At 43.9% G+C, this 24,352-nt stretch overlaps 1 protein-coding gene across 3 annotated transcripts in view; it reads right to left on the reverse strand.

Moving 5' to 3' along the window:
• Positions 1-15,328: 15,328 nt before the first annotated feature.
• ERCC8 (ERCC excision repair 8, CSA ubiquitin ligase complex subunit) overlaps positions 15,329-24,352 on the reverse strand; it is a 33,965-nt gene continuing 24,941 nt past the window's right edge. For 2 of the 3 annotated variants that reach the window (XM_033164736.1, XM_033164737.1), the window contains exons 10-12: positions 23,016-23,213; positions 18,822-18,908; positions 15,329-15,483 (exon numbers count right to left, since the gene is read on the reverse strand). In XM_033164736.1, coding sequence (XP_033020627.1) covers positions 15,415-15,483; positions 18,822-18,908; positions 23,016-23,213 — 354 coding nt within the window. In that variant the 3' untranslated portion in view covers positions 15,329-15,414. Of the gene's footprint in view, positions 15,484-18,821; positions 18,909-22,846; positions 22,926-23,015; positions 23,214-24,352 lie in introns of all 3 variants that reach the window. The other variant, XR_004427592.1, reaches the window with a different exon arrangement.

A 24,352-nucleotide genomic window follows, 5' to 3' on the forward strand; every position in this document is an offset into this window, starting at 1 on the left:
TGGCCGCAGGAAGCCGTGAGTCACTGACTCCCCGCCGCCGCCGTACACACGCCCGCACGTGACGCTCGGGGACCGGCCCTTCCTTTGCTCCTCCCGGCAGCAGCAGGCAGGACAGGTGGAGGGCGGGAGGCGGAGCGAGCGCCCACCTGAGGGAAGCGGCTGACAAAAGCCCGGACTCCGCTCCTCGGGCCGGTTGGGCGGGAAGTGGAGCCGAGGAGAGGGCAGCAGGGGCGCCGCGCTTGTTTAGGTCGCTCGTGGCGGACGGTTAAACAAAACAGTTTTCAGGCTTCAGGGCAGCCCTGCGGTCCACTGGGAAATATATATAGGAGACACCTCTTCCCCAGTCTCTCGCCTCTTCAGTGGCATTGTTGCCACAGACCCTCCAAGTGCCCCTATTTTCCAGGGACTGTCCTAGATTTACAAAGCCATCCTGATTTGATCCCAGAATGTCCGGCTTTTTCTTAGGACGTCCCTATTATCATTTGAGAAACGTTGGAGGGTATGGAGTTATCGGATCCCTGAGCCAAGGAGATAAGTAACTCTACAACCTTTAGAAGACATCTGAAGGCAGTCCTGAATACGGATTTTTTTTAATGCTTTATCATGTTTTATCATATATGTTGGAATCTGTCCAGAGTGTCTGGGGCAAGTCAGATGGGTGGAGTTTAAATAATGGGGGGAAATGTTGGAGGGTTTGTTGTCTTTGTTCAGAGTTAAGGACCAAAAAGAGCTGCTTGCTGTGAAAAAAAGTACTTAATCATACTTGTTTTGGTGTAAATTTTGCTGTTTGCATGCAAGTACAATGCAAAAAGAAAAAAAATATATATGGAAATGCTTCATCTTCAGGTGGTGTTGTCCTACCTCTGTCAGACCACGCATTGCTGAACTCGTCAGACAAGTTCCTTTGCAAGATAACGACCATAGCTTGCTTGCTTAGTTGGCAGCCCATGGGTGGGTGGGGGGGGGGAATATCATGTTGCTTTACAATTGACTGGAATCTCTTCATCATTTGGAGATTGGTGTGGCATGCAGCTGTCTTCTACTTTGGCCAAATTGTGTCACTTTAATGAGAGCTTACCAGCTACCTGCTGCAGAGGATGCACAGGATGGGGAGGATTATTACGGCATGTGGTGGCAATGCCCAGTTGCACAAGACATTGGCGCAAATGTTTTTCAAACTATCCCTTCCATAGCGCAACAACTTCTTCCTCCAGAGTGACCCAGGTCTAGCACTGCTATCGCACTTTCCAGAAACCATGCAAAAAGTGTCACACAAAACAAAAACCAAATTATCCACCTAGTCACAATGGCAAGACTGGAGTTGATCCATCACTGGAGATTCCATTCCCATTTCACTCTAAAGGGATGGTGGAATAAGACATGGCCATTGGTAGAAAAAGTCACAGAACATAATATGCAACTTTGAGGGGTTGAATCCAAAACATAATTCTCAGTTATCTGGTCTCCGTTTGTTGAATTTGTTTTGTGATCAATCAATCAATCAATCAATCAATCAAAGTATTGTGTAAAGGTCTTTACAATTAACAACAGAAAGGAAGAGCAAAGCTTTCCTCTGAAATTACACCACATAACCTCTAAAAGTTTATAGCATAAAATTTTTACAGCATAGTTTTAAAATTAGAAAGCATTAACATAGCTGAAATGGAGCTACGTAGCTGCCAGAGCATATTTGCCTACCAGGTGTGTAATTTGTAGAACTTTTATCAGCTAAGAATTTGTTCTGTGACAACTAGGAGCAGTTTCTGCCCCCCCCCCAATCTTATGGACTGGTATTTTATGTAAACATTGACCTTTAGTTTAGACATGTATAAAATACTTTTATCTTTTTGTAGACCACTTTGAGTTTGTTTGTTTTTTTACAATCAAGAAGTGAGTTATTTTATGGGGGGGGGGATCTCCACAGGCACCAGTTGCTCTCAGTGCTATTTTTCTGGAAAAAGAGGTGCCAGAACTCACCATGAACACCTCTCTTGTTCTGTTATCATGGTAATGGTGCCCACCTGAGAGGTGCCGGAACTGAGTTCTGGCGGAAAGCCCTGGTTGCTTTTGGCCAGGGGTAGGCAACCTAAGGCCCGGGGGCCAGATGTGACCCAATCAACTTCTCAATCTGGCCTGCGGACTGTCTGGGAATCAGTGTGTTTTTACATGAGTAGAATGTGTCCTTTTACTTAAAATGCATCTTCGGGTTGTTTTTGGGGCCTGCCTGGTGTTTTTACATGAGTAGAATGTGTCCTTTTATTTAAAATGCATCTCTGGGTTATTTGTGGGGCATAGGAATTCGTTCATATTTTTTTTTTCAAAATATAGTCCAGCCCACCACATGGTCTGAGGGATGGTGGACCAGCCTACAGCTGAAAAAGGTTGCCAACCCGTGCTCTTGGCCATGCATCTCTGCCTCGTGCACCTCCTACACCCAGGGCCGTCTTAAGCTTATCTGGTGCCGTGGTGCAAGAATCCCTCTGGCGCCCCCACCCCCATGTTTCCCTCCGGGCAGGCAGCAGCTGGAGGGCGGCTCCTCCGGCAGGGAGGAGGCTCCAGCTGCGGCATGGCGTGGTGGAGGCGGGCGAGGGTGGCACTGCTGGCGGGGATGGAGGGCGGCTCCTCTGGCAGGGAGGAGGCTCTGGGCACGGCATGGTGGAGGCGGACGGGGGCGGCAAGCTGATACCGGGAGGCACCACATCCAGCCCCCGCCTCTTCCCTGGCACCCTCCAGAACTTGGCACCTTGGTTCCCTGTGCCACTAACTTATAGGGCTAAGACGCCCCTGCCTACACCTCTGGCACCCATGGAGTGAGGAAGTCTATCAGCAGCATCTCTCCACTTGCAGCCTTCTCACCCTTCTCTGCAACACTTTCTCCTTCCCTTGCTGGCCTTTCGTCTTCCGCTGTTGACACCCAAGGAGTGGTGAAATCAATTAGCAGCTGGACCTCAGTCCCAGCCATCTCACTCTTCTCTAAAGAGCTGTCTTCCTGCTTTGCTTCAGCTACCAACTGCTTCTCTTTGGAGCCCAAGCCTCTCAGCTGCTCATCCATTTCCTGGATCCCTTCAACCTTGGTGTTCTGAAGCTGGACTTCTGGAGAACCCTCAACCCCTTGTAGTATCTGGTAACGCATGACCCCAACCTCCTCACATGATATCTCCTTTTTCTCTCCAAGGATGGTCTTAGACTTCTCTGCTTGCCACTCAAACTCTGCTTGCCATCCAGCTGCTTGTACTGCTGCTCCATTCATTGCTACATAGCATTCAACTGCTGTTCAAACATCTTAGATTGCTGGCTCTGTTGTTCCATGAGCTGCAGGCTTTGCTGCTTGAGCATCAATCTGAATTGTTCCAGGAGTGTTGCCTTTCCTTCCTCCATGTCAACTCAGGCACACCTCACTCACAAGTCCTCCAGGAAGCACAAATCCCACTTCTAACACCAGTGTTGCACACCACCCTAATCTATGAGTGGTGGGAGATTCCAGGGGTTACAGGTGCTTGCCCAGGGTTTGGTTTTTTTGGAATGAGGGACAGTGAAAATGGTGGTGTTTTATGATATAAGATTTATTTTCACATATATACAACCTGAGCCTAAGGTGGAAGGGCTCACAGCCTTAATACCCCCCCAAAAGTATTGCTTCTCCCATAGTCACAGCCTTTGAATCAAGCAGGAATTAAGCATGGCTGTCTCTCTAGCTGTTGCCTGCTTCTAGCTCAGCTCACACACAACTGCAGTAGTTATTGCCCTTCTAAGTACAAGCCAGGTAAGGGCATCATCACTTATTTTGTTATACTAATGCCCTTAGGTCCTTTGGTGGCAACTATCACTATTCTCTCACAAAGAAATTTCCCACTAGTTAAACAACAGAATCCTCCATTAGATTTTAACCCTTGCTGGATCCAGGACCCCAGGAATAAGAAGGGGCTCAAGCAGCATACAGACTAACTCCACAAACTCACAACACTGGCTATCTGTCATGTATGATTTAGTTGAGATTTTTGAATTGCAGGGGATTTGACTAGATGACTCTCGGGATCACTCCCAACACTACAATTTCTTATTCTACAAACAGCAGACTAGCAACTTCCCTGTAGAGAAATAAGTTAACAAAGTTAACAAAGACATCAAAACATACACAGTTACACTTTTAACTCAACACCGGTACAGTAACAGCTTATTTTTTTAAAGCAACTTTTATGTCCATCACAATGCATAGGAAGCTCTGGGCAGTTTCCTACTTAAAACATCTTCCTGCCCCAATTACTAGTATTTACCCATTTTCCAAAGCTTGTCTGAGGCCCGGGTAAGAGTTTTGTTAGAATAAAGTTATAAACTCAAACAAAGAAAAGCAGCCTGTCACTGGTGGGGGGGGGCAGCCATCTTAGCCCTCTGAGGCCTGGGGCAAGTGTACCTGGCTCCCCTCTGCATGGTCCTGCCGTTTACTGTAAACAGCACCTTTATGGGGAAATAGCAGGCCAGGAGAGATGCTTTCGGTTGGAAATTAGCCCTGGGACTCAATCTGTGTCATGGTTCTGCGCTTCTGCTTTTCCTTCCAACGAACTGCAGCTAGCTTAAGTGTACTTTTTGTAAAAGTGTATGTATGTGTTTTATATAAAAGTATGCATATAATATTGTTACACACCAGCCCAGTCTCTGAGTGGTGAGAAATTCCAGGGGACCCATGCAGTTTCCCCAGGGTTCAATTTCCTGGGTATGGAGGTCAATGGAGGCCGTGGTGTCTTTAAGATATATGGTGCATGGTTTCATTTACACACACAAACAACCTGAGCATTCGATGGAGCAGCTCGCAGCATTCACACCCCAGCAGATCTTGCTTCTTCATTAGATAGCCACAGATGCACTTTATGTCTCCAGCTCCTAGCATCCAGTTTTCAGCTCACACCTGCAACAACTCTCCTACCCAGCCCAGCTTTCAGCTATTGTTCTCCACCCAAGGATAATGTGTCATCAATCCAGGTGAGGGGAGTGGAGGAAATGCCCACCTCTCTTCTTGGAGAGCACCATCGCCTTACTGCAGCTTTTGCAACCTAGCTCCTTCTTTGAGATCCCAATGAGACTCCTTATGTGGCCAGTTAAAGTCATTTTCTTACAAAAAAATAATCTTCTACTAGATTCTCACCCTCACTGGATACAGAATCACGGGCCTGGAAGGGATCCAATAACATAATCCAAACAGACTCCCACAAACTCATAACACTATGTAGTTCGACCCTTGGGACAGATGCAGAGCAATCCAGTGTATGAAGGGATGGTCCCTGCTCCATTGAAAGAAGTTGTGGTGCGGCCTCTCCCAAATAAACTGGATTTTGACCCTTGGGATTGGAACAATCAACTTGTTGCAAATACCCTATTGAGGGAGGTGGTGGAGAGGGTTGTGATAGGGCAGCTACAAGCATTATTGGATGGCAGAGATTATTTAGATCCTTTCCAACCTGGCTTCAGGACTGGCCATGGGACTGAGTTGGGTTTGGCTACCTGGATGGATGACGTTTGCAGAGAGTGTGACACAGGGAGTACAGTGTTGCTCCTGTTTCTTGACTTCTCTCTCATATATACATAATATGTATTATGTGAAAACCATATATATATATATATATATATATATATATATATATATATATATATATGGTTTTCACATAATACATACTAAGAACATCATACGCTACCATTCTTATGTTTCTGTGACTTCCCATATCAATAAGATGTTATATCTCCACTGTCTGAACTGTCCACTTGTTTCTAACATGACATAAAGTATAAAATATAAACCTGAAAATAACATATTCTTGTTCTTCTGTTGCACGAGGCAGAAATCCATCTCGTATTGGACAAGAAATAAAAGTATTTACTTGTAATTCGAAAAGGGCTTCTATTCTTCTACAAAAACCTCATCGGTAGAGGCTCTTAGTCTAGCAGGTAATTTTGGCATTTTGGCATAGTCCATTAGTCTGTTGATCCATTCTTCTTTTGTGGGTATTGCTGTTTCCTTCCACTTCTGCACATACAAAATCCTTGCTGCAGTTGTACATCTCTCTTAAGCTGTCAATAACACCAACCATGCTATTCTCCTAGATCAGCTCCAGGGGACAGGAGTTGGTGGCACTATGTTTGAGGGTTAGATTTTCAGAACAAGACACCCAATTCCAAAATTAAGCAATGAGACAGCAGCAAACACTGCACATCCCTCTTCCAAGACTGACATTTAAAAAAGAAGTGCCAGAATTCAGTGGTGAAATGGATGAGGAAAACAAGCTTAGCTTAAATCCTGACAAGACAAAAGCACTGTGGCTGAATGGTTCCTGTGTCCAATAATTTGGTCAATCGCTTGCCCTCGGATGGACTTATGCTCCCTACAAAGGAGTAGGCTCGCACTCCAGAGGTGCTTCTGGATCCAGCTTTGTCACTGGAAGCTCAGGTAATGTCAGTGGCACCTGGATTTCGGGGAGATGCCTTTCAAATTGCTGCTTCCATTGAGAGAGAGAAAAACACCTTCCATTTACAGGAGAAGTCTCCTAGTTCCAGACATACCTAGCAATTGCAAAGTATTTTGGGACATTTTAGATTTCTATTTAGATTTGATTCAAACTGGGAGCCAAAAAAGGCAGAAACTGACAGGCTGAATCCACAATACCCCCAGAGGGGACTCTTTGGCATTAACCCCAAAACTGAGCAGAATAATAAAAACCATCCACAGTATAGGTTATGCATAGCTCTTCATTTACATTACACAGCAGTTCCTGCTTTTGTTTGAAAGCTTTTGACAGTCACAGGTATGATTATCAATGGGAGTTGGGGGCATGGAAAGCTTTGGATAAAAAAGCATGGTCAAAAGAAAAACCAGAACTCACTTGCAGCATAAATACAGGGTTCATTTTCTCCCCACACATATATAACATTCAAGCAGCAAAGGGGGCAATCCTGCACACCATTTCTTGGAAGCCAGTCTCACTCTGTTCTGAATCACTTTGTGCATTAGTGTGACATGATAGACATGTTTAGAATAAGTATCAGAAATGTATTACACTAAATGCCATAATACTTTAAAGGCCCAGGATCAAGTTTTGGACCAGCAGAAGACAACAATGCTGATGTTCCCTATCTGAGAATGTGTTCCATATTGTTATTCACTGATCACACAGTTCATTGTATCAGATACCTTCAGCCTACTCTTCCCTCTTTGGAAGTTTCCCAGTACCAAGAGCAATTTATTTTCAGTCCTGCCCTGTATTGGAATGCAGCCTCACTCGAACCTGTCAGCTTTTGCTGGCTCCAGCCTCCCAGCAATCCCTTTGTATAGAACAGGCTAGTCAGAAGTTTACTTTCTCATTGGTTGTGCCTCTTCATGAGTTCATATCCTTGATCTAGCCCATTTCCCCTCCCCCTCTTTGCTTCACCTTCCTGCTTTCATTAGTGAGTTTTCACTACCTTGGGGGCCTCCAGATGTTTAGACTTTAGCTTCCACCCCCTTCCAGCCATTGCCCTTTTCCCCCCCTACACCAGGGTTGACTGACCTGTGGCCTTCTGGGTATTGTCATATTGCAACGCCATCAAGTGCAGACAACATAGCCAATGGTCAGGGGTGCTGAAAGTTGCAGTCCAACAATATCTGGAGGGTGACAGGTTTGCCACCCCTGTTCTACACAGAAACCCCAATCCAGTATTATCTGATGCTGATCTCAGCTGTTAACATCTCCAAGTTATACCGAACTGGAAAACATAAACTGATCAATAGCTTTATTTCGATTTGTGACCCCATTGCAAATAAAAAAAATGTGCAGGGTAGATTCTGAAATTCAGTTTGCTGAGCAAATCCCTTGAAGAGGGAAATGTGTGGACAGTTGTGGAAATTAATTAGTTTTGCTTTGTTGGTTCCAATGTTATTCCTATTCACAGGGTTGTGTGTGAAGTTTTAAAGATTGGGGTAATTATCTTGTCCATTGGAAATTCCACTCTCCAGGTAGTTTTAACCCACGACATTATTTTCAGAATACAATGACTCATTAGATTGAAGTATTTCATAAGATGTGTGTTTTTCCATAGAAAAATAATCATCACTAAAGGAGGTTTTGAATTAGCTTTTCTGGAATCCTTTGAAAACCCAGTCTCTCTCTGTATGTATATGTGTACAAATGCAGGGGGGGGGGGGAGAGAAAATCTGAAAAAGGAAAAGAATCTGAAAATTGCAGTCTACAACACATTAGGAAATTTATGGGAGATCAATGAAGAAAACAAAACTGACTTTAAAAGCATGCATTGCCTAACTTTTTTTACAAGTAGAAGTCTAGATGTGTATATAAAAATGATTAGCACTCTCACCTGGGCTTGGACTTGCTTCCCTTTGTCTCCCACAAAACTTCCAGACTTGGGACCCATGATTGTGGCTTCATTTCTCACCAATGTGGTTTTAACTCAAACTAAAATTCTAAGACACTTTGCTTCTTTAAACAAAATGAGTTCATTAGCCCAGTGTTTTTCAACCTTTTTTGGGCAAAGGCACACTTGTTTCATGAAAAAAATCACGAGGCACACCACCATTAGAAAATGTTAAAAAATTTAACTCTGTGCCTATATTGACTATATATAAAGTAATTTTCCCACGGCACACCAGGCAACATCTCACGGCACACTAGTGTGCCGCGGAACAGTGGTTGAAAAACACTGCATTAGCCAACCTAAACAAAATGACAGCCAACCTAAAATCACTGCTAGGACTTTGCTAAAAGCAGACCCACTCTACTCGCTGTGCTACAACAAACTGTACTTATTTATTTTCTGTTGCGTTTCCCCCATGTAACTGCTAACTTGTTCTCCTTAGGAAAGATGACATCTTACATGCATTCTGTACAGTTTCCAGACAGTCTTCAAAGACAGCCTCATGTATTGGTGCATTAATTTTCTAACCTGAAGCATCTTCTAAACCAATGGCTCCCAATTAGCTAATTATTGAGCACCCCCTATTTTTCAAAAGCCAAGCCACAGACCCCCTACTTTTGAAACTTTTGATAACTGTATGGTAATTACTTGTGCAAAACAATTTTTTGAAGAAAATGTGGGGTGGCCCCTAATAAGCAAAGGATCTTCGGTTTAGTAAAAAACAGACCATAAAATTTGTGATCTTACCACAAATTGCCTATCCCCAAACAGTAGGAAAAACTTGTCTCCATTGCTCCACTACAACTGAATTTAAAAAAGCAATTGTGTCCCTAACTTGCAAGTGTTCTATATGCAGAAGACTATTTATATGAGACTTCTAATCTGAGATGGTACATTCTAGCAAAACTTTGCAGCATATGGTTCTGCTAACTGAGGGATCTTGCACCTTCAAGACATAGGTGAAAGCTTGGTCAGGGCTCGATAGTAGAAAATAGCTGGAATTTTTTAATGTTGGTAACAGTCGTTGTTGTCATCGTTGTGGCAGGACAGTCCAATATGCGACCTTGAGGCCTCCCCCCCCAGTCCTCAGCAACATTTGATGCCCCCCATCCGCCCTGCAGCCCTTGTGTGGGTAAGCAACGCAAGGCGTTGGGCTTTGGGAAGGAGGGAAGAGGGCTTTGGCAGGATCCTAGAGCCCCCCAATCTCCTTCCCAAAGTCTAGTTAGCATAGGAGCAAACTCCTGGGGGCCGAGGGGGCTTCAGTCCCCCCCCATAAAATATTTGAGGGGGCCGGGTCCCCCCCCCCAAGTTGATGGGCACTGCCATTCAAATGGTGTGTGTACACCATGTAATGTGATCAATTATGTGGGGCAGGGTTTACCTGCCCCCCCCCAAATATTTTAATCAAGTTGGCACCCCTGCTAGATCTGCACGGGTTGCTAATTTGTTACTGGGCCAAGTTCATGTTGTTACTATTAGCATATAACACCCTTAACTAAACATTTAAATTAAAATTCTACAAATGCTTGTTACCATGAGTGTGCCCTCGGGATCTTTGGCATTAGAAGCAGGACAGGCAAGCCTAGCATGCAGTGAAGCACTTTATTTACTGCAAGGATGAAAAGTGCTGCTTGCTAGCAATCATGTGGGCTGGGATTCCTTACATTCTACGCGTTCTATGCTCTGTCTTCAACTGAAACACCAAATTACAGTTCCCAGATGCCATTTCTCCCTACATCAAGTAACCTCTGGCACCATTGCTTTGGCAGTAGCAGACAGCTGGATAGAGACATTCTCTATTGTCTTAATTCCCTTGTTTGGAAAGAAGATGGAGAAAAGGAACGTGTTATTTCCACGTCTCCTCGGTTTTTTGATGACAGCAGCAGCCTGTGTGTTTTTCCTCTGCAAATCAGAAATGCCTACTTTCAATGGATTCATTCGACTCTTCTATGAACACATTGAAGAGCACTAACCATGGTGAAATTCCACCTGTTTGCAGCAAAGGAGGAATAACCTTTCCATTCACAGTCTCAGTCAAATGTGACCTTCACACTAAAGCTCCACGTTACATCAGTTTTAAATGCCTTACAATCAAGTTATTCTGCCTCGCACACATGGCAGCAAGGGATAAAAATACTGCTGTTTGGGCAAGATTAATGACAAAGTTATACTAATCTACTTCCCACATACAGCTTTCTCCACCCACCCAGCAAGTCTTTCGATTTTGCTAGGATTTAAACTGTGAATATGTACTTTTTTTTTTTCTTCTTCTCCTCCAAGCCCCAGGGCATTCCTGTTGCCTTACTGGGAAATAATCCAAACACGCCAATGTTCTTGTCATTCCAAACCAGAATCACACAGAATAACCAGTTCATATCAGGAACGTGGGAAGAGAAAGCAACACCTGTAGCTGTTGAGTAAACCAAGGTTTACCTGGCTTTCTCTCTTCTCTCCAGCCACAGCAGATGCTGTAACTCGCCAGCCATTTGACTTCACCCCTGAAGTCTTCCATTGTCTCATGAGACAGACAGATGCCAACAAGAAGACCCTGCTTATCCTCTAGTTCAGATGGCAAATATGGTATCTTGCATTCAGACTCGCTGTGCTTTCTTTATAACACTGAGAGGCAGGGGACTCAGGGGACTGCATGTTTTAATTATTTAATTTAAGGAATTATTTCCATCAATTCATTCATATTTAATTAAAATAATTATTGTAATTATCTGTTGCAGAGGCTTAGCCCCCTTAATGGGAATGTAAACTGAGTGGTTAATTTGTTTAAAAGTGGGCCATTCTGCAATTGCACGAGGCCACGTGGAGAATGTGACCCTTGCCTTGGACATAGGACATTGTGGGGCTATAATTCTTACGAAGTATTACATGAGGAGCGCTGCTGCTTCCACTTCATTGCACAGGAGTGTTCCTTTGTGTAAGGTTCGTGTGATGGTGCTTCATGAGTAACGGAGCAGGAACCCAAACAGTCTTTTGGCAGTTTTATTGTGCAAACTATTTACAGTGCAGAGCTACAAAAAGCATGTCTGTCTCAGTTGCTGGCAGAATCCGGGAGTGGCCCCTTCCGGCACCCCAAATCTCCTCCTATCCTCCTTGCATTTCACCCCTCTGCGCAATTGGGGCCCCGGAAATGGTGTGCTTCCCTCCTGACCAGCCAAGCGAGGTGAGTGCAGGGTCGCTGCAACATCCCCAAGCCGCCTCCCCGCCAGATTCCGTTTGCCGCTCCGGGCTGGCTGAGGTGCTGGGGCTCTTTGCAGCATCCCCAAGCCCTCTCCTCTCCCGGCTGGCCCCTTCCCCTTCCTCCCCACTGGAGGTGTGGCTGCTTTTCGCGCTGGAAGAGGTGCTGCTGCTCAATTGGTGTTGGGGCTCTCTGTATGCTCACGGACCCTCCGTTCCCCTCAGCGGGCCAGGTGGCAGTTCCCTGACACCGGCACAGTGAAACAGCTCTAGTCTGGAAGCACTCTTTTAACTAGTTTATTCCATGTCCCAGCTGAGAGATTCCTCATCAGAGGATGACCTGAAGGCCCCATCATTACATGAAGCCCTGAATTAGACTCAATATCGGGGTGAAGAACCAGGATTCTCAGAAGAAGCTAAAGGAGGACTGACTGCACCAAGGGAGATTCTGACCTCTGACACTCAGGCAAAAGAAGTCCAAAGCCTGAGGGGGAGATGGCACTTCTGGGTGAAGATAGCTGACAGCAGTCATCTGAGGTCAGGGGTTGGGTCAAGCAGCTCCAGCTCAAAAACTTTAATGCTAGGCTGGAGGAGAAACACCACCTCTGTGCCAGTGCTCTGCTTTATCTGCTATCTAATCTCCTGACTGTTGTGTACCTGACCTGGACCTGTCTTGCCCATGTCCTTATTTGCTCGTGTATCCATTAAATGAGGAAGACAAACAACAAAAAATATTATTTATGGGGTGATATGAAAGCAAAGGTAATATTTGTATTGCTCAATCTTTTCAGGTGCCCTGCTACAATTCAGAGGAAGAAAAAGCAAATTATGGATGCAAATCAAAGGAACGCTGCAGAGATTACTTTCCTTTTGTGTTGTTTAGAATTCCATTTTTTTTTTCAGTTGATGTATTCAGATGTGTCTCGCCTAGATGCACTTCAGGATAGTCCTACTTAAAAATTTATTTATATGGGAAACATAAAATTCCTTTAAAAATAATTAGTAACTAGGGCACTTTCTCCAGCCTGTAAAAATGGTTTTATTGAATTTTGCTAGTGAGCTCTGAATTCCATGCAGAGTGGGGTGGCAGCATCTATAACCAGCAAGGAAACAATCATATTTCAACTGTGTACTGTCACTAGTAACTGGAATAGGGCCTCCCACCTTCTGTAATTGCTCTGTGTAGGGCTTGAAAGCTCTCCTAGTTTTGGGCCACAGGCCACAAATCAGGCAGAATCATGCCATGGTTTCCTTCCCACTCCAGATTTTCTCAGGTGTGTAGCTTCCTCAAAATGGTTTCTTTCACTGAAAGGTGGGAAATTTTTTACTATGTCTCTGGGGTGATTGTTGCTGCTTGGATTCTCAAAATCTGTGTCATTTAGTGGGGTTTCAAGTAGAATTTGGTGAAACCATCATTTTATGAAAGACAGTAGAACTGGGCCTTCAATTTTTTTCCAAAATGCCCCTTATCTTAGTGTTCAAGCCACAGGAATTGTTGTCTGCCCCTTCCAGCTGGACCTGGACCCGTTTGGTCAAACCTGAAAGCTTCTTAATTTTGGTTGAGTAATTGATACCAACCGCCAATGCTTCATTAGCTGTTTCAATGACTTTGGTCAACTGGGTTTCCTTGTGGTCAACTCTGGCCTCCAGCAGCTTGATTACTTGCTCCTATTCCACTGTAAAATGTTTTCACAGATCTTGACAAAGTCTATCTAGTTGGGCAGGCAGACAGATCTGACAACAGGAAATGTACCGCCTCATCCTTCTTTGATAATCTCAGGCCCTTCAATGCCATGGTAGGGCCTTCTTCCTCTCCTGAAAGCTCTGGGGTAGCCAAAGTATCTCTAGGTTCAAAATACAATTCTAAATTTCACTCTTTAGTTTGCTGCATGCTCTATGTAGAGATGTTAATGTGAGGTAAAGGTAAAGGTAAAGGGACCCCTGACCGTTAGGTCCAGGCGCGGATGACTTTGTGGTTGTGGCGCTCATCTCACTTTACTGGCCGAGGGAGCCGGCATACAGCTTCAGGGTCATGTGACCAGCATGACTAAGCCGTGAAACAATTCAGAAGGGTGATTAAAAGGATGATTTGACTCAGTGAGGAGTGGAGCAACAGAATTATGTTGCCATCTTCATTCGTTGAAACGATGCCTCCCAACTGTGCACATTCTTTCATGTTCTTGGCATAAATGAGAGATCTTTTAAGACGTCCATGCACGGTGGAAGCAACTCTTTCTTGCACTGAATTAAGAAAAAAATCAGGCTGATAAGGAAAAGGAGGTGAAATTTAGGTGGATAAACACCATTGGTTTCAGCCACCAATAAGCACTTCAGTGTTCCTAAATTGCAGGTCATCCTAGGTGACAACTGCACTAATAACAATTTCTGTGCTGGCAGTGTAATCTATTTATTTGTTTACATACTGGCCACATTTCAAATCCGCATGTCTCTAAGCTAATCCGCATTGTAATATTAGGTCAAGACTTATATATAATTTAACAGTGTTTCTCCCAAACTTTAAGTGCATTATATATTAGAACACCCGGTCGCTGGCTTCCAAACTGTGGTTGCATTGCAGCTCTGATACAGCACCTTCCTGTACAAGGAACAAACACACTGCAAGGCACTGTAAGGTATTCCAATAGCAGGTGCTGCAGGTCTAAAGCTGACAGGCACCAAGCACAATGGGAGGTCAGACGCTATAGCTCTTGCTTGCATTGACAGCAACAGTACCCTGGCAAAAGGTGTTTCCTTTTTCATGTTGGTTAATGCAACACTTCTGCACATTCCCACTAATCATTATTATTATTATTATTATTATTATTATTATTATTATTAGTACCCCGCCCATCTGGCTGGGTCTCCCCAGCCACTCTGGGCGGCTTCCAACAAATATTAAAATACATTAAAAGTGGGCTGACAGTAATTACAACACACAATCAGTGTACAACACTGTCTTATTGCCTGCCTAATAGAGGTAATAAGCAGTGTCAATAAACAGTACACAATGTTCATCTTGGAGCTTAGAAGTGGGAAGATGAAGAAGGCGCTGAAGCTGTCACCTTGAGTTGCTGGGAGTGATAGTTCACCATGATACTACTTTTGAATAACTTTGGGAGGTTAACTGTGCTTTAGAAAAGCTCATTTTTCTACGGTGAGTAGTATTTTTGAGCTTTGATTGTTTTAGAATCTGAACTATGTCAGAGGCCAGGCCTTCAAGAAAGTGTAAGGCTTTGGGGGCAAAATGATTAGTTAACTCTTGCCAGCTGATCACCTACAAATCTGAAGCACTATTCCTTAAGAACTGAAGAGTTTTGCCTCGGGACATCCTCAAAAATACTTTAGGTTCAGGTGGGGAACCTATGACCTTCAGGTGTTGATGGACTAAAACTCCCATCAGCCACAGCCAGAATAGCCAAAGGGAACTGGAGTCCAGCAACACAGATAAGAACACAAGAAGAGCCTGCTGGATCAGGCCAATGGCCCCTCTGGTCCAACACCCTGTTCTCACAGTGGCCCACCAGATGCCTGTGGGAAATCTGCAATATGGGCACAAGAGCACTCTCCCCTCCTGCCGTTTCTAGCAACTGGTATTCAGAAGCATTACTGTACTGCTTCAGACCACAGGAACTCATGGAATTATGTTATCCAGCAGGCCTGTTCTGTTTTTATGAAGTGGCAAACAGAACATAAAAATCTGGTATTATTTTAAAACAAGAAACACTGCACAGTTGAAACAAAAGGCTGTTGTCTGGACCCGTGGGTTAATATCCTTTCTTCAGAAAATACTGTGCATGGCTGAATGTTTTATGTCAACAACCTATTAAGAATTCATCCATCCTCATCGCTGCTACTCCATGCATCTTCATAAGCAGGATTCAGGCGCTGCTGAGGCTGCAACTGGAAAAAAAGAAGAGAAGATTCCATCAACAATTCCATCTAGTCCAGCATTCTGTTCTCACAGTAGCCAACCAGATGCCTGTGGGAAGCACACAAGCAAGAGCACAACAACATCCTGCTCACGAGTTATTCCCAGCAACTGGTAACCAGATGCCCTGTCTGACAGTGGAGGTGTGAATTTCTGCAATCCTCTTTTAAAACCATCCAAATTTGTAGCAATCACTGCCTGCTGTGGGAGCGAGTTCTATGGTTTAACCATGCACTAGAAGTACTTTGTTTTTTCTGTCCTGAATCTTCTGACTCTATGATTCCAATACTCAGCTTCATTGGATGGATGTCCATGAGTTCTTGTATTATGAGAGAGGGAGAAAAACTCCTCTATTCACTTTTTTCATGCCACGCGTAGGATTGAGAGCAGCTCAGTTAGTAGAGCAGGGGACTCTTAATCTCAGGGTCTTGGGTTCTAGCCCACATTGAGCAAGATATTCCTGGATTGCAGAGAGTTTGACTAGATGACCCTTTGGTCGCTTCCAACTCTGCAATTCTGTGATTCTATCATGTCACCTCTTACTCACCTTCCCCCCCTTTTTTTAAAAAAACTTTTTTTGTGAACCACCCTAAAATATATGTGTATAGGCAGTGCTTTTTTCTGGGGGGACGCAGGGATACACATACCCCGTAACATTTTGTGAATCTTTGTACTTTTGTCCACACTGAGATCCAGCGCCAAGGGCCTTCTGGCGGTTCCCTCACTGTGAGAAGCAAAGCTACAGGGAACCAGGCAGAGGGCCTTCTCAGTAGTGGCGCCCGCCCTGTGGAACACCCTCCCATCAGAGGTCAAGGAGATAAATAACTACCTGACATTCAGAAAATACCTGAAGGCAGCCCTGTTTAGGGAAGTTTTTAATCTGTGATATTTTAATGTATTTTAATATTTGTTGGAAGCCGCCCAGGGTGGCTGGGGTACAAATAATAATAATTTATTTATTTATTTATTGTATTTATTTTCCCCAATATGAACTATAAAATGGTGGTTTTCTTGAGTCAAAATGAGAGTACCCCTAAACATTTTTTTAAAGAAAAGCACTAGTTATAGGGCAGTAAACAATAGAGAGAGAGAGAGAGAGAGAAGACAATAAGACAAAAGAAACCAGTCTAAATAAAAACAAAAACAGAGAGAAAAAGAGAAAAGGAAATGCAGAGTCCTCCCTCAAAAGCTTTGTCTCACAAAGACAGTGGTAGACTCAGCTCTCACCTGGGAGCTTTCATTTTTCCTCCCAGTCTCTGACTCTGGGAAGTCTTCCCTTTTCTCACCTTTTCTCTAAACCCAAATGTGGCAACCTTTCCTCATAATGGCGCCACTCAGTCCCCTTGATCATTTTGATTGCCCTTTTCTAAATGTTCTTCAACTCTTGAGGTGACCAGAACTGTACAGAGTATTCTAAATGCAGTTGCATTTGTGGAATCAAGCCAGTTGAGTCCCCCCACCTCCAGTTCTGCATGCATTTTATTCTGTATCTTAAGATCTCAAGATGCATTTTAATTTCCCTGATCACAACAACAATAATTTTATTATTTATAAAGGAAAGGCTAAATGCAGAAGGGAGGGGGGCATGCCAATTGGATCTAGATGGACAGCAGGGCCAAAAAAAAAAAGAAGAAGGGCGGGGACAGAACAGTATTTTGCACATGCAGGGATGCATGTGATTTCTGTGTCCAGGGCAGCTGTCTACTAGCTCCATCTAGTACACAGGCTGAGACCCTACTTACCCGCAGACTGTCTTGCCAGAGTCATGCATGCTCTAGTTATCTCCCACTTGGACTATTGTAATGCAGTCTACGTGGGGCTACCTTTGAAGGTGACCCAGAAACTACAACTAATCCAGAATGCGGCAGCTAGACTGGTGACTGGGAGAGGCCACCGAGATCATATAACACCAGTCCTGAAAGACCTACGTTGGCTCCTAGTATGTTTCCGAGCACAATTAAAAGCCCTAAACTGCCTCGGCCCAGTATACCTGAAGGAGTGTCACCAGAGCCGTCTTAAGGGGATCTGCCGCCCTGGCGCGGCTATCCCTCCGGCGCCCCCGCCATGCCGCCTCTCCGCCGCCTCCCTCCCGCGCTTGCCGCCCCTTGGGAGGGGGGTGGGTGAGCGGGGGATGAGGGGCGTGGCTCTGGAGCGGCGCGGGGCTCTGCGCGCCCTTCCAGCGCTTCCGGGACGGGAGGCGAGGGCGGCCGGCTCGCGCTCCTGCGCGCATCCGGATGGCGCGGCGCAGCCGGGCGGCGCGGCTGGGCAGCTTGTGCTCCATCGGGTGGGCGGCCGGCTGCACGCGGAGCGCGAGCTGGCCGCCCTCGCCTCCCGTCCCGGAAGTGCTGGAAGGCCGCGCCACCAGCCCCAATGGATGAGACGGCTCTGAGTGTCACCACCCCCATCGTTCTGCCAGGACACTGAGGTTTAGTGCCAAGAGCCTTCTTGTGGTTCCCTCACTGTGAGAAATGAGGTTACAGGGAACGAGGCAGAGGGCCTTCTCGGAAGTAGCTTCTGCCCTGTGGAATGCCCTCCCATCAGATGTCAAGGAAATAAACATCTATCTGACTTCTGGAAGACACCTGAAGGCAGCCCTGTTTAGGGAAGTTTTTAATGTCTGATATTTTGTATTTTTAATATTCTGTTGGAAGCTGCCCAGAGTGGCTGGGGAGGCCCAGTCAGATGGGTGGGGTATAAGTAACAACAACAACAACAACAACAACAACAACAACAACAACAACAGCAGCAGCAGCAACATATAACATATAGGATTCCACACAATTCCAGGACCTGGAAAGCCATACTATGCTTTCTATTAACTATTATCCAGTACAGTGGTACCTCAGGTTAAGAACTTAATTCATTCTGGAGGTCCATTCTTAACCTGAAACTGTTCTTAACCTGAGGTACCACTTTACCTAATGAGGCCTCCCGCTGCCACTGCGCTGCCACCATGCGATTTCTGTTCTCATCCTGAAGCAAAGTTCTTAACCCGAGGTAGTACTTCCGGGTTAGCGGAGTCTGTAACATGAAGCGTCTGTAACCCGAGGTACCACTGTACTGATATGATGGTTCTGCAAAGGAACACGATGTATCAGGTCCTGCATTACAGCAGCCTAAACTGAATGGATATCTTGTTCAGGCTTATGGAGCTACAATCCATCATGTCAGCTATGTTAGTGAGAAATCTTTCTTACAATGACTTCATTGCTCACATGCAGGGATTTCTTCCTTTACTATCAGGCACAGAATATATCCCTTGTGTACAGATGCTCTAGTTCTCATCTTGCTCTACTAAAAAGCTATTTACCTCTTTAGAAGTATCATCAGGCTCTGGCTCTCTCAGAGATGGTACCCAGGCAAGGATATTGCCGTCTCTCCCACCACTATAAAGTTCCTGCCGTGAAGGAGCCAACAAAAAGTCACAGATCAGTTACTGAATACTGAAGAAGGTGAGCTTGAGACAAAATAGGAATTTGGGGGAGTGGATCTGGGGAAAGGAAGTAAAATATCCACACTGGAGTCTTCTTCCAATCACAGCAACTTCAATGGGACTAGTAGTGTGATCTTGAGCATGTTTATTCCCAAATCCCACAAAGGGCAAGAGAACTTACTTCCAGGAAGTGTATTTAAGGTTGGATTTCAAGTACAGTGGTACCTCGGGTTAAGAACTTAATTCATTCTGGAGGTCTGTTCTTAACCTGAAACTGTTCTTAACCTGAAGCACCACTTTAGCTAATGGGGTCTCCCACTGCCGCTGCGCCGCCAGAGCACAATTTTTGTTCTTAACCTGAAGTGAAGTTCTTAACCTGAAGCGTTATTTTTGGGTTAGCGGAGTATGTAACCTGAAGCGTACTTAACCTGAAGTGTACTTAACTTGAGGTACCATTTGCTGCAAAGTCACGCTGAAGCTAAGCCCAATTCTATTTGCATACATCATAAAAGCAATATAGTTGTATTGAAGTTGTAGATGAGAGGATTACAGGATTAGTTCTGCATGAAAATATAAAGTAACTTTTAAAAAGTATAGCACCTAAATTACAATGCATGTGTGCAGTGCATAAACGTATTTTTCTGTAGTAATTTTATTTTAAAAACACTGATAAATAACTTAAGCTTGTTTAATTTTTTTATTTCCATCTACTTCATCTTACCTGCTTAAAGCATTTTTACCCTGCTATTCAGCCAAAAAGGCTCTCAGAGCAGCACACAAACAAGCAATAAGCAAGTTTATTCTATCTCACTTATGAATTGACTTATGTTTACTTTAACTTATTATGATCCATGACCTGCTATAGGCCAAAGGTTGAACTGATTTTAAACAGCAGAGTAAAGCAAACTGAAGCCTAATTAACTAATGTTATGGAAATGACAAAGAGGGGGACACATATTTAAAGTTGTTACAATGTTACAAATATTATGCCTAAATACAGTGGTACCTCTGGTTATGGATTTAATTAGTTTCAGGGTGCCCTGCGCACCCCAAAATATCCTTAATAGAGGCACTGCTTCTGTGCATGCACACGGCGCACTTCTGTGCATGTCGCGAAACCCAGAAGTATACACTTCCAGGTTTGCCGCGGCCGTTACCCGAAGATTCCGTAACCTGGAGGTTACGCAACACGAGTTACCACTGTATATCCTTTTGACTTGATAGCTCAGGGAAAATACCTAGCTTTATAAATTTGTAGAAAATCCATTCTTTAACCAACTCTCCTGATTCCAACGCCATTTTAACCTTCAAAGAAAGGTGAATTTGGGCTCCATCTCTCTCCATGAACCAAGAAGCAGGAAATCACTGTAGGCAGCAGGAACAGGGCATCCTGCCATAATTCCCCAAGCGTGAGAGCACATACACGGCACCCCACCCAGGGAGTGACCAGGGGGGCAACAACAGACATCCGCAGAGGCAGTTTAGCAAGTCAGGTGTTCTGAAAGCCCACCTCCAGACAAGTCCTGAAGGCAAAGATATATAAAGAGTTTTATTGTTCTTCTGGTGATGGGTACTTAAGAGGTGTTGGGAAAGGTGTCTGATAAAGTGACCTAATGTTGAACTTGTGTAAGCCTTGTATACCCCGCCCCATTTGTGACATGCTTGTGATGTAGTGATGATGCATCAATGATGCTGCTCGAAGTGTATTCTGGGGAAAAGAGCGAAGTTTTAAAAGAGGATGTCACCCCATGCTCGGGGTTCTTACTCCTGTGGGGACCTGTAGCGCAAAAATAAAGATCGTGGTTTACTGACCGCTGTTTTCCAAATTGCTTGGCTGGAACTTCCTTCTTTTACCAACTGCATAGACCTGCAGGGAACTTGCACCCCGATGAGCTGGGCTGTTGAGTAGTCTCTCACCCTGGAATTTTTTCCCAAAACACTAACTAGATATTAATGACCTGGGCTAGGAATCCATGGCAAGCTTATCTTAAAGCTTATTTTGGTTTCAGAGTATTAGTGTAATACAGGCCCAGGTAAGCCCTGCCCCAACCCGCATAATTGATCACATGACGCCGTGCACACACACTATTTGAATGGGAAAGCCCATCAACTTTGTGGGGGCCTAGCCTCCTCAATAATTTTATTGTGGGGGCCAAAGTTCCTATGGTATATGTAGAAACCTCTGGCCTTTGCATGCTTGAAATGCAGCCTACCATACAAGAGTAAGCCACACATCTGTTGCCCTATCCACTTGTTTTCTGGCCACACTCACTATTGGCATATAGCACCCAGAAGGATGCCCACAAAGGAATAAGGATCTCAGACTAAAAAAAAAAAAGTGTGTCCCATGGACAACCCATGGTCAATAGCTTAGTTGTTTGGTTGTAAATTGCTCTGGTTGCCTTGGGGAAAATCAGCAACTAACAAATTCAATAAATAATAATGATAGTGGCAATCAGGGCAGACTCAGGATACCATTTCAGATGTGGCACAAAGCAGCTACAGCAGTTCTCAAAAACTTACAAATGAATCTTTCTTTAAAAGACTTGATTCTAGAGGTGTTGGGACAAGACACTTCAGGGGAAAAGGCTTTTTTTTAACAAGTCAATTTATTTCTAAATGGAGCAAAGCAGCTTTAGCAACCTCACCTCTTTTCACATCACAATCTAAAAATATATCCCATGGAATCTGAATACAGCTAGGGCGCTGCATGTGCACATAGCTCAATCAGGCAAATTGCTAGGCACAAGGAAGCCTTTATTGAGGCCAGTGAACCCATTATAATTTACGTCAGTTATTGCATAAATGTTACACCATGCTGCCAGTATTTCAAGTTAGGATTTCATATGTTTAATAGATGTGCTGGTGGCAATTCCGTATTAGATGTCCCATTAGAAACACACAGAGTAGTTTAAAGATAAAATACTAAGGTTAGGAGAGTGTTATACAACATGTGTCCTGCTTAGCATCATAGCCAACTTGCGTTCACACTTGAGCACCATTATGTGCCTTTAAAGGTAAAGGTAAAGGGACCCCTGACTGTTAGGTCCAGTCGCGGATGACTTTGGGGTTGTGGCGCTCATCTTGCTTTACTGGCTGATCACATACAGTAGATCACAGCACCACCCACTAATGTGCCTTTAGTTGTATTTAGAAAACAAAAAACAAAACATTGGGTTGTTTTTTCATTGAAAGCTACTCTTTACTGATGGCCGCAATGGCTAATAATTTCATTATGGTCATAGGCTATATAAAAAAGTTAAGTACCTAGTTTAATTCCTCAAGACGATACCAGCCACAACAGTTTAAGACAGGAGATGATTCAGTTGACTAGCCCTGTGCAAGTTGTTCCATTTGTGCAATAAGGCTTCCTCTCCACAACTGGGTTGGGAGAACCTGCACAACAGCTTGCAGGGGGAGAAGAGGGGGTATATTTTCATATGGGAACCTGGAATGGAATTCCATTCCCAGTATTTGGAGGGAACCGTACTGGCAGATGGGGTAGGGGGCAAGTATTGTTTTATATGAGAATAATAATAGAGATGCCGTGTATCACTGTTCAGCATCAGATAGCAAGCTAATTTAGTATTTTTAGTATATGTATAATATGTAGAAGAGAGCGCAAACCTCAATCTCTACAAATTATTTTATATATCTTTTCAGGGATGCTCCCAAACATTAATTTCAATACATTATGGATATTTTTCCAGTCAATTTGAGCACTCATGAACTCTAATTAGGCAAAAGGTGTGAAACCTATAGCCCTCATATCTATCACTTTTGAGTATTAATTATTTTCAGGGTGTGTGTTTTTAAAACACAATTAAGATGCTTCTTCATTGAGAACTACTCATTGCTAATGCAGAAATTTATTTAGTTGAACCCTTTCAGATAATACTGACCACTCCTTCTGGCCCATAAGTCATAACAGCAAGTAAGATCCTTCAGGTACAGATGCAGTATATCTCTTATTATCAGGTACTGAGGCAAACAAAAGTGAAAGGCCATTATACATAACTGATCTGTTTTTAGGCTAAATAGCCTAAAAATCACTCAGAGGAATTCACTTACCTGAAAATTAGGCTGAAAGACACAGCAGTCGACAGAACTATAATGTCCCCCAAGCATAGCCATTCGATTTCCTGAGTAAATTGTATAAACAGCTATAGTGCTACTGTATGGCACAAATGCAAATTCCGGACTGCAGCCATGCGAGACTGTAAATTTGAGTCCTTTTCTACTTTCATTGCACACCTTCCCATAATTCACCTGTAAAGATACAAGGTTTTAAAGCTAACTCCTGATGCAGGTATATGATGATGATTCATTACATTTACAAGCTGTGGCTCACTTCCTGTCATTATACTGTTGAATGCATACACTCACACACCTGTCACATTCTATAGTTTCAGATTTGACGTTGATGGTTATCTTGTAACTTAATAGTATCAGAACAAAATGTGAGATCAGATAGGGAAGCAGCTAGCCAACAGGAGTAGACTCTTTCCTGAAGACTATTTACTTGGTCTTGAATAGACCATAATATATATGCAGTATATTCCTAGAAAGGCAACCAAACCGTTAACCAGATGGACTAGACTCACCTGTGTCTACTAAGCTAGTGCACATGTAGTTTGATCATAAAGTCCTTCAGCCCATGCATTCTTACAGGCAAGGATATATTTTTTTAGTACAGTCATACCTTTGGTTCTCCAATGGAATCTCTTCCAGAAGTCCATTCGACTTCTGAAAACGTTCAAAAACCAAGGCGTGGCTTCCGATTGGTTGCAAGTGCTTCCTGTACTCAATCAGAAGCCGCATCGGATGTTCGACTTCCCAAAAATGTTTGCAAACCTTATTTACTTCCAGGTTTGCGGCATTTGGGAGCCAAAACGTTTGAGTCACAAGGCATTCGAGAACCAAGGCACAACTGTATTTGACTATCACAACCAGGTTGATATAGAAGCAGACTCTTCCTGGGGCCCAAACCACTTAGGGCTTTAAAAGTAAGCACCAGTTCTCTGAATTGGACTTGGACATGATCAGGCAACCAGATAAATTCTTTTAAAGACTAGACAATTTTTAACTTGTCTCAGAATCTGACCAGCTTGTATCTTGCGTTAACCATAGCTTTTGGATCATCTTCAAAGTCAACTGTCTTGTCCAGGTCTTAGACAAGGGGCACGAGGGAAAACACAGCTGGCCATAATGTCATAGTAACAAGTGAGTTAGGCAGCTGTGTGAAGATGAGAAGGTTAAGTACTACCCATTTAATTTATGGAAGCATCACTGCAACTGAAATAAAGGCACATCAAATACATTGTGTGTCAGGTGCTAAATCCCAGTGGAGGTAATCTGTTGAAAAATTATAACCCAATAACTGAATCCAAGGGGCAATATTATTGTAG

This window comes from Lacerta agilis, chromosome 11 (genome assembly GCF_009819535.1).
Source record: "Lacerta agilis isolate rLacAgi1 chromosome 11, rLacAgi1.pri, whole genome shotgun sequence".
In the NCBI taxonomy this organism is placed as follows: domain Eukaryota; kingdom Metazoa; phylum Chordata; class Lepidosauria; order Squamata; family Lacertidae; genus Lacerta; species Lacerta agilis.